Source organism: Nicotiana tabacum, chromosome 4, assembly GCF_000715075.1.
Source record: "Nicotiana tabacum cultivar K326 chromosome 4, ASM71507v2, whole genome shotgun sequence".
Lineage (NCBI taxonomy): Eukaryota > Viridiplantae > Streptophyta > Magnoliopsida > Solanales > Solanaceae > Nicotiana > Nicotiana tabacum.
The window spans coordinates 48,677,385-48,688,613 of NC_134083.1; the positions used below are offsets into that span (position 1 = coordinate 48,677,385).

Below are 11,229 nucleotides of genomic sequence, written 5' to 3' on the forward strand. Positions count from 1 at the left end.
ATCCTAATATAATATCCATAAGTTTTTGTTTTCAGCGTGATTAGCAAGTTTGAGTTGATGAACCCCCTCTTTAAAATATGCATCAATTATTTAAAATATTGTTGTTCTTGGCACGGCAAAGGGTTGACTAGTATTATGCAATATGTAAGTTCATTCCTTTCTGTAATTTATAATTTGATTATTTATGAGAATGAGAAAAGCAAGGTTATCAGCCTTATTCCAAATTAATGATGCTACAACAACAACCCAGTATAATCCCACTAGTGGGGTCTGGGGGGGTAGTGTGTACGCAGACCTTACCCCTACCCTGGGGTAGAGAGGCTGTTTCCGATAGACCCTCGGCTCCCTCCCTTCAAGAACTCCCCACCTTGCTCTTGGGGTGACTCGAACTCATAACTTCTTGGTTGGAAGTGGAGGGTACTCACCACTAGAGTAACCCACTCTTGTCCGAAATTAATGATGCTACGACATATTGACAATGAAAGAGTAGGAAAAGAACAAAATACTGACCTTTTATGAAAAGGGTTGACAAATGAAAGAAGCTGCTTTATGAAAAGTTCATTCCAGTCTTCTTTTGTTAGTTTTTTTTTGAACTGATAACATTTGTATATATTAATAAAATCAATACATAGGTTGTACTGAGAACCATATTTGCAGGTAAGTACAAATAAGAGAACTGGTATGCAATCCTAGCAAAGACCCTAGAACATCTAAGATTGACACAGTATCTTTTGTGTAAATTTGTTTACACCAAAAACAAATAAAGTAGAACACAACTAAGCTTGATCTTCTGCACTGTGTTGCTTCTGTCCTCAAAACATCTAGAATTTCTCTCTTTTGTTAGTTTATTTACTCGGAATGAGTAAAATAAGATTGGCAACGATCTCTCAGGAATCAGGATCAAATGCACTAACCTTATCTTTACAATTTGATCACTGATCAAGTTTGAGCTGCAAATGTAAATTTAGCAGTTGCTGTTAAAGTGCCTTTGAGCTCAACTGTGATTTGACCAGCAGTAGCTTTTATTTTTATCCTTATATAATGGTTGTTACTTTTCTTTACTCAAGGTTCTCGTTGACTTCAAAAGGTCTGGGGTCATCTACATTTCTGTAAAATCTGTTCACTTTGACTTTGTCTCTGGAATAACAATATCCTAAAGAATACAAATTAAGTCATCACGAGGGTTTGACCAATTTCAATTTCTATTATTTTTTGGGCAGGACTAAGATGTATAATCTCTGCTTGTTTAGGTTGTTCAGATAAATTCCAGTCTTTGATGTAGTTCACCCATTTTGTACAAAAAAGATATTTGCTGATAATATTATGCTCTTTTAATTTAGTATTGTAATTGATTGCTCGTGAAAAAGCCCGAAATGAGTTTGGGTGTTAACTCAAAATTGTACCGTGGAGCACTAATAGTCCCCCAAGTATTCAGAACTAATGCACATTTAGTATAGGATAACAGTTTCAAACACAAATGGCAGAAGCGCAGAAGTCCCAAACTCTGCAACCCAAACATAAGCGATATCAGTTTTCCCCGGTCATACATAACCCAGAGAAAGAATTTATAGAATGTTTGAGGAAGGCTTAGTTGTCGACTACCCCAATTCAGATCAGTATGAATTGGTAACGGTTGGAAAGCTGGCTAAACAAGAAGCATATATATTTCACATATTTTCATCAGAGGGATCAGGCGTGTGGCATGAATTCCAATTCAGTATGAAGTTTTTCGACTGTTTGGCTCTCATTGGTAAACCTGTTTACGTGCATAATTCCTTGCATTGGCTCAGAGTTGATGGTCGAGTTCTTGGTTTTGATACAAAGAGAGAAGAGGCTAAAATTCTTGACCTTCCTGAGTTCATCAGTCATCAAGATTCTATTCGCCGTAAGTACATTATTAGCCCTGGTTCCAATACATGGTTAGGGATGACGCAAGGTTTACTAACTCTTGTTTACTGTTTGAATAAATCCATAGTTATTGCTACTAATGATTATGTAAGCAACAATTGGAGAGTTTCCGACACTATGGACAACTTCATGAAAGCTCCAAATGGCTGTGACTATAGATATGGCTTCCCTATATGGATTGACAGCGGACCTGTGCTTTTCCTAGGAGAAGATCGATTTTTGTATGGGCATGATTCTAAGATGAGTAGGTTTAAAATAACTGCAGTTTTTGACAAACACTATATGATTTATCATCGCCTTTGCCGCTATTTTGAACCATCGTTAGCCAATGTCCAGAAGACACCTTCAGATATAGTCCGCTCTAAACATCTCTCAGCTGTTACCGCAACACTAGATGAGCTCAAATGTTTTATCACTGAAGGTACCAATTAGTTTCAATTCAATTTTGTATTTATTACTTCTTGCTACTATATCCTAAAGGCGTTGAAGCTCAGGATTAGCTATTCCTTTCAAATTGAATGTATTATGTTTTTAAAACATTTTCTCCAGAAGCTAATATTGATCTGGGTCAATCACTTCAGAAATAGAATAAACTAATATTGATGTCATTTTTTTCTCACCGCTAGCTGTACTTATACAGCCATTGAAGTTGAGTTTAAAGGCTCCGTAAGGCTTAAAGCTGAGGAAACTACTTATGCTATAAATTCGCTGCATTTCCTGATCCTAAAAAGAATTTGAGTTTAAAAGAGTAAAAAGGAATAGCAATTCCAGGTATATATCCTATTCTGAATCAGTGAACTTAAAAGAGAAAAGATGGGAGTTAACTTTCATAAAGCTGCTTTACAGTTAGTCATCCCTTCCCTTATCCTTGGTGCACCAGAAAGGTAGTGACTTTTTCAATTCTAGTTTAAAAGCTGGACAATTCTTAATGCATATTTTAAAGAATATATTAGGTGGATCAAGCATCAAACTGAGACAGGAGTCTTTCCAGATTCTATTGGAAATGTTACATCTTTACAAGAGTTGTACTTATCGTACAACAATATAGAGGGAGAATTACCAGCTTCTCTAGCTCGATTGACCAAAGTTGAGACAGCTTGGATTTAGGCTATTATGTCCCTAACTCCAAAGACTTTACTTGGCGAACCGTCAGACTATTGGTTCCATACCATCCACTTTGGTCAAATGCTTCAAAATTGCTACAGCTTGCCTTTTCTGTAAACGATTTTATTGGAAATATACCCAAGAGTTTTGGTAACCTGGGAAAATATGTTGTGGCTCAATGTTTAGAGCTTCTTGAATATCCATTTTGCCTTTTTCTTCAACAGTGTATACTCATTGTATACTCAACATGGGCGATGATGAAATTCTTGGAAAGGGGATTCCGTTAGCTATTGGATTGAACTCACTTTCCTTTTAATTGAAGGTTATATGTGCTTAACCGCATAACATAGGACGGCAATAACACAAGGCGCTAAATTATAGGACTAAAATTCCAATCTTTCCCTAAATTATAAGTAGGTTTTATTTCTTTCTGGAGGTTTTGTTTACCCTTCTATTAACTTTACAAGGTACATCTTTACAAGGTACGGTTCAAGTGAAATTATTTTGAGGAATATCAAGCTGCAGCAGTTTTGTAGCATTGGCTAAAGAGGATGGAATGGAACCAGTGAAGTGATTCTGCGCAAAATGAAGTATCTAAAGATTAGCGAACAAGTTGCCTATATCGGATCTGAGGTTACCACCAAAGTTGTTGTAAGAAATTGATATTAATTAAAGAAAGGACAAATTATACAATGAAGCAGGAAACTCCCCTGATAGTCTATTTACTGCTACTCTAATCTCTCTTAATCTGGTCAATCGAGCAATAGAATCAGGTACTTGTCCTACTAAATTGTTATATGTTAAGTGCAGCTGTTGTAAAGATTTAGATTTCCAAAAGAAGCGGGAATTATTCCCGTTGGATTGTTATTTCTGAGATAAAGTTGCACTAGCTTTGTGAGTGATCCAACATCAGAAGGAATCTGTCTTACGAGATAGTTGTGTTCTAAGACAAGGCTCTTGAGGTTAACACAATGCGAAATATTAACTGGAATTCCCCCTCCTAGTAATTTGAAACTCAGATTCAACTTTTGAATCCTAAATAACCTGCTGAGTTCTTGAGGAATTTGACCGTGAAACGAATTTGATGCTTAATCCTAAAGATGTAACATTTCCAATAGAACCTGGAAAGACTCCAGTCTCAGTTTGATGCTTGATCCACCTAATATATTCTTTAAAATATGTATTAAGAATTGTCCAGCTTTTAAACTAGAATTGAAAAAGTCACGACCTTTCTGGTGCACCAAGGATAAGGGAAGGGATGACTAACTGTAAAGCAGCTTTATGAATGTTAACTCCCATCTTTTCTCTTTTAAGTTCACTGATTCAGAATAGGATATATACCTGAAATTGCTATTCTTCTTTACTCTTTTAAATTCAAATTCTTTTTAGGATCAGGAAATGCAATGAATTTATAGCATAAGTAGTTTCCTCAGCTTTAAGCCTTACGGAGCCTTTAAACTCAACTTCAATGGCTGTATAAGTACAGCTAGCGGTGAGAAAAAAATGACATCAATATTAGTTTATTCTATTTCTGAAGTGATTGACCCAGATCAATATTAGCTTCTGGAGAAAATGTTTTAAAAACATAATACATTCAATTTGAAAGGAATAGCTAATCCTGAGCTTCAACGCCTTTAGGATATAGTAGCAAGAAGTAATAAATACAAAATTGAATTGAAACTAATTGGTACCTTCAGTGATAAAACATTTGAGCTCATCTAGTGTTGCGGTAACAGCTGAGAGATGTTTAGAGCGGACTATATCTGAAGGTGTCTTCTGGACATTGGCTAACGATGGTTCAAAATAGCGGCAAAGGAGATGATAAATCATATAGTGTTTGTCAAAAACTGCCGTTATTTTAAACCTACTCATCTTAGAATCATGCTCATACAAAAATCGATCTTCTCCTAGGAAAAGCACAGGTCCGCTGTCAATCCATATAGGGAAGCCATATCTATAGTCACAGCCGTTTGGAGCTTTCATGAAGTTGTCCACAGTGTCGGAAACTCTCCAATTGTTGCTTACATAATCATAAGTAGCAATAACTATGGATTTATTCAAACAGCAAACAAGAGCTAGTAAACCTTGCGCCATCCCTAACCATGTATTGGAACCAGGGCTAATAATGTACTTACGGCGAATAGAATCTTGATGACTGATGAACTCAGGAAGGTCAAGAATTTTAGCCTCTTCTCTCTTTGTATCAAAACCAAGAACTCGGCCATCAACTCTGAGCCAATGCAAGGAATTATGCACGTAAACAGGTTTACCAATGAGAGCCAAGCAGTCGAAAAACTTCATACTGAATTGGAATTCATGCCACACGCCTGATCCCTCTGATGAAAATATGTGAAATATATATATATGCTTCTTGTTTAGCCAGCTTTCCAACTGTTACCAATTCATACTGATCTGAATTGGGGTAGTCGACAGCTAGGCCTTCCTCAAACATTCTATAAATTCTTTCTCTGGGTTATGTATGACTGGGGAAAACTGATATCGCTTATGTTTGGGTTGCAGAGTTTGGGACTTCTACGCTTCTGCCGTTTGTGTTTGAAACTGTTATCCTATACTAAATGTGCATTAGTTCTGAATACTTGGGGGACTATTAGTGCTCCACGGTACAATTTTGAGTTAACACCCAAACTCATTTCGGGCTTTTTCACGAACAATCAATTACAATACTAAATTAAAAGAGCATAATATTATCAGCAAATATCTTTTTTGTAAAAAATGGGTGAACTACATCAAAGACTGAAATTTATCTGAACAATCTAAACAAGCAGAGATTATACAACTTAGTCCTGCCCAAAAAATAATAGAAATTGAAATTGGTCAAAACCTCGTGATGACTTAATTTGTATTCTTTAGGATATTGTTATTCCAGAGACAAAGTCAAAGTGAACAGATTTTACAGAAATGTAGATGACCCCAGACCTTTTGAAGTCAACGAGAACCTTGATAAAAGAAAAGGAACAACCATTATATAAGGATAAGAGGGTGTTTGGCTAAGCTTATAAGCTGGTCAAACTGGCTTATAAGCACTTTTTGGCTTATCTACGCGTTTGGTAAAATTAAAAGTGCTTATAAGTTAAGTGCTTATAAGCCAAAAATAAGCCATAAGCCATAAGTTGGTCTCCCCCAACTTATCAAATTTCAGCTTATAAGCACTTTAGGTTTGACCAAAATATTTACTATTCTATCCCTAAAATACTTCTTTTTAAAACAAAACTTTTCGTATAGTTTTACTCTATCCCGGTTCTTCATAAAACCTAAACAGTTGTTGCCTCTCCAGCCGTGCCATTGCTTCCTTTACGTGCTTCTTTCGTTCTTCTCTGCAACTATCAGACAAATTGCAGGTAATTTTTTTATGTTTTAAACACTCTATCAAGATATGTGTACAAATCCTCCTACGTGTTTCTATCAAGACAAGATGTGACTAAGATGAAAAGAATTGAAAGCTGAATGAATCCAATTTTTGGTTTTGGGGTCCAAATCATAAGCTACTTTTGTCCCTTTCATCCCATATGTTTTAAACTTTACTGAGTATTTGTTGTTTGTCAAATTTATATTTCTCGGGCAGTATTTTTCTGCGTGTAATCAAAGTGACGGTACAAAACAGGTCAGCCTTTCGCTTTTACGCACGGATTTTCTTGTCTTGTATATTTTTTTTTCCTCATGACTTCTTGTTTAGAGTTGAGTATATTATTAATGTTATAAGGAGGTAGGCTACACGTATCCCCTTCTTCATGCATTGATGAAGACCAACAAACATATTTTGGATGTAATACGAAAGATACCTAGTTATACATAAAGTTTCTTGTTTGTGAAATTTATTCACGGTCACAACTCATGAGGAGAAAGAAGGAGTCGAGTAGGAACATAAATTTATTGGAAGTTACAACCCTCTGAAGCTCAAATATAACAACACGTGCTTTCTCTTGTTTTGTTAGTCACTAGAAGTTTAAGACAGTTGGTCTCATTATAATATTGAATATTATTTATACTTCAAAAGTATGTGACATACAAAAATAAGAAGGCGTTCTTTTGAACTTTGTTTATTTTGAGCTGTGCATAAATATTATTATATGTGTACGTTTATAGCTAAATCTTGTAATCTCTTCAGATTGTTAACATTCAATTATGGGAGAACGACATAATGCTAAGTGGGACGAATATGCACATATTAAATTCATTGAATTGTGTGAGCAAGAAGTTAGAAAAGAAAATAGGCCAAACACTTACTTGTCTAAAGATGGATGGAAGAATATGGTAAATGAGTTCAATAAGAAGACGGGACTAGAATATACTAGAAAACAAATGAAAAATCATTGGGATCACATGAAAGCAGAGTGGACTCTTTTTAAGCAGTTGATGAGAGGTGAGACAGATTTAGGATGGGATCCCAAAAGAAAAACAATTATTGAAGATGATGATTGGTGGAAGCAAAAAATTAAGGTACATTCCTTACTCTTTTCTATAATTATTTCATAACTCTATTAATTGTTAGTTTCATTTGTTTGCTTAGAGTAATTTTAAATTCTTTTTTTACACGAGAATTCTAAATACAAAAAATTTAGGAACAAAGACCTTTCGCTGATATTGTTTCGTTACGATGCTTTATTTACTGATATCATTGCCACCAGAGAGAGAGCACGTGCAGCAAATCAAGAACATGAGTCGGAAGTTGAGTTAGATCAAGATGATGATGGAACAAATGATGTTTATGATAATGACATAGAACAATGGAATGATGAAAGAAGCGATGAAAGTCATGACTTGCAGAATATGGATTCAATTACGTTTCCTGAGCCATCGCTTAGAAAGCGAAAGTCAATAGATGGCAGTAGCAGTAGCAGTCAAGTGAAAAAGCGCAAGACAAAAAATAATTCATTGTCACTAAAAAAGGAGATACACTCCCTTATTGAGTTCATATCTAACAACAGCACATCTAAGTCTTCAGAGCCCACCATTGAGAAGTGCATGGATATTTTAGAAAATATTCCTGGTATTCTTGAAGGGAGTGATATTTTTAATTGTGCTGTGAACTTGTTGACACAGAAAGAGATGCGACATGCATTTTTGAAGTTGTCTACCGATGAAGCTAGGAAATCTTGGTTGGAGTACAACCACCGACGATCCTTCGTGCCGAATAATCCATCTAATCCAATCTGAGAAGTTGTTGATGATGCCTTACCCATATTATATTAGCATTAGACGTTTTAACTTGTCCTTTAAAGTATGTGCAGAAGGTTACATTTTCTTAATGTTTTGTTTCATGTTTATACATAATGGTGGTTTAATCATTTCTTGTTTAGACATTACGTGTTTTATTTTAATAGATGACTATACTATCAACTTTGAAGTTAGCATTTGTCATTTTTAATTCGTAACAGTTTGTATGTCTGTTTCATTTCAGTTTAATGGAATGCTGGAACAATGACTTGTTAAATGACGAAAATGAAGAAGAGGAAACTCAAGAAAATAAGGAACGGATGGCACTATGTCGAATAGCATGTAAGAGTATATTGATATATTATGAGAAATACATTTGTAAGGAACCATGTCGTACATCTAAATGCACTGTGAATATATTTATCTAAGAGATATTACATGGAAATGAGACTCGGTGTTATGAAAATTTTAGATTGAGGAAGTCAGTGTTTCTTGATTTAAGCAAAGATCTAACTGATAAATATGGTCTTAAACCCACGCGTGGGATGTCTGTCTATGAAGAGTTAGGGATGGTCTTGATGATTTGTGCACATGGTGCCGGAAATCGATTGGTGCAAGAGATTTTTCAACATTCAGGAGAAATAATTCATAGGCATTTTCATAGTGTTCTAAAGGCCATTGGTAAGCTTGCAAGAGACATAATTCAACCACATCCAAGTTATAATGATGGTGTAGGAGATCACAAGCCATGTAATCAACGATATCTCCCTTTCTTTAAAGTAAGTGACATACTTAATAATTATATTATTATATTTTTACATTTTAACTCAAAAAATTATCTAGTGTAAACTTATATTTAGTTTATGCATGTATATATTTTTAGGATTGTATTGGAGCACTTGATGGCACACATGTGAAAGCAAGATTGCCTCAAGGTCAAGAGATACCATATATTGGGCGTAAAGGTTATCCAACTCAAAATATTCTTGATGTTGTCGACTTTAATATGTGTTTTACATTTGCATGGGCTGGGTGGGAAGGAGCAGCTCATGATAACCGTATATTTGGTGAGGCACTTCGTAGACCCGAACTGAATTTTTCACATCCATCCGGGGACAAATATTATCTTGTTGATGCAGGATATTCACACATAAAAGGATATATGGCTCTATATAATGGGGATAATGTGAGATACCATCTTGCAGAATTTCGTCGAGGTGCGACACGACAATTGCGAGCACCAAATGGACATAAAGAAATGTTCAATTATTTGCATTCTTCTTGTAGAAACATTGTAGAGCGAACATTTGGGGTATGGAAAGCAAGGTGGTCTATTTTGCGAGATATGCCTTTTTATCATATTGACACTCAAAGAGATATCGTATTGGCTACAATGGCGATTCACAATTACATTAGAAAGAAATGTAAGGTGGACAATGCATTCCAAGAAGCTGAGAATGAGAGATATGTGCCACGTGTTGATCCTGATATTGGAAGATCCACAAGAGTCAACGTTACAGATGAAGAAAATGTAAAAAATCAAGGAGATAATAATATTTGGATGGCAATTCGTGATCTGATTGCTCAAGATATTTATGATAGTTGAATGTTTATTCTTATTTATTACAAACAATACATATTAAGTGCTTGTTTCTTCTCTACAAACACTGTGTGCATTATTTAAGGTTTTCTTCTTAACTTTTGTTAATTTATACTCCACCCCTTCTAATTTATGATTGTATACTTATCATAACATAAATTATATTTATAAAAAAGATATTATCTAATCATTTTTATAATTAAAATAACATGATAAATAGGTAGAATCTATGTAGAATCTAAAATTTTGAAGAAAATAACGTTTTTAGTAGTGTAAATTGTTATAAGGTCATTTAAGTCATTTTAACATAAAAAGAGCTTATCAGCACTTTTTAATCAAACAGTTTCAGCTGCTTATTATTAGTTTAATCACTTTTATCCAAACACGTAACTGCTTATTTTTTAAATCAGTTTCAGCACTTAAAAGTGCTTTTCAGCACCTAATGCTTATCAGCTACTCTAAATCAGCTAAGCCAAACGGGCTCTAAAAATAAAAGCTACTGCTGGTCAAATCACAGTTGAGCTCAAAGGCACTTTAACAGCAACTGCTAAATTCACATTTGCAGCTCAAACTTGATCAGTGATCACATTGTAAAGATAAGGTTAGTGCATTTGATCCTGATTCCTGAGAGATCGTTGCCCATTTGATCCTGATTCCTGAGAGATCGTTGCCAATCTTATTTTACTCATTCCGAGTAAATAAACTAACAAAAGAGAGAAATTCTAGATGTTTTGAGGACAAAAGCAACACAGTGCAGAAGATCAAGCTTAGTTGTGTTCTACTTTGTTTGTTTTTGGTGTAAACAGATTTACACAAAAGATACTGTGTCAATCTTAGATGTTCTAGGGTCTTTGCTAGGATTGCATACCAGTTCTCTTATTTGTACTTACCTGCAAATATGGTTCTCAGTACAACCTATGTATTGATTTTATTAATATATACAAATGTTATCAGTTCAAAAAAAAACTAACAAAAGAAGACTGGAATGAACTTTTCATAAAGCAGCTTCTTTCATTTGTCAACCCTTTTCATAAAAGGTCAGTATTTTGTTCTTTTCCTACTCTTTCATTGTCAATATGTCGTAGCATCATTAATTTCGGACAAGAGTGGGTTACTCTAGTGGTGAGTACCCTCCACTTCCAACCAAGAGGTTATGAGTTCGAGTCACCCCAAGAGCAAGGTGGGGAATTCTTGGAGGGAGGGAGCCGAGGGTCTATCGGAAACAGCCTCTCTACCCCAGGGTAGGGGTAAGGTCTGCGTACACACTACCCTACCCAGACCCCACTAGTGGGATTATACTGGGTTGTTGTTGTAGCATCATTAATTTGGAATAAGGCTGATAACCTTGCTTTTCTCATTCTCATAAATAATCAAATTATAAATTACAGAAAGGAATGAACTTACATATTTCATAATACTAGTCAACCCTTTGCCGTGCCAAG

The 11,229-nt window shown here is 35.2% G+C and overlaps 2 protein-coding genes across 2 annotated transcripts; one reads left to right on the forward strand and one right to left on the reverse strand.

The window, feature by feature from the left end:
- The first annotated feature begins 1,572 nt into the window (after positions 1-1,572).
- LOC107795234 (uncharacterized) lies at positions 1,573-2,340 on the forward strand. The gene has a single exon (XM_016617829.2). The coding sequence runs from the start codon at positions 1,573-1,575 to the stop codon at positions 2,338-2,340; it is 768 nt and encodes a 255-aa protein (XP_016473315.1).
- Positions 2,341-4,692: 2,352 nt separating this feature from the next.
- Positions 4,693-5,313, reverse strand: LOC107795233 (uncharacterized). The gene has a single exon (XM_016617828.2). The coding sequence runs from the start codon at positions 5,311-5,313 to the stop codon at positions 4,693-4,695; it is 621 nt and encodes a 206-aa protein (XP_016473314.2).
- Positions 5,314-11,229: the final 5,916 nt, after the last annotated feature.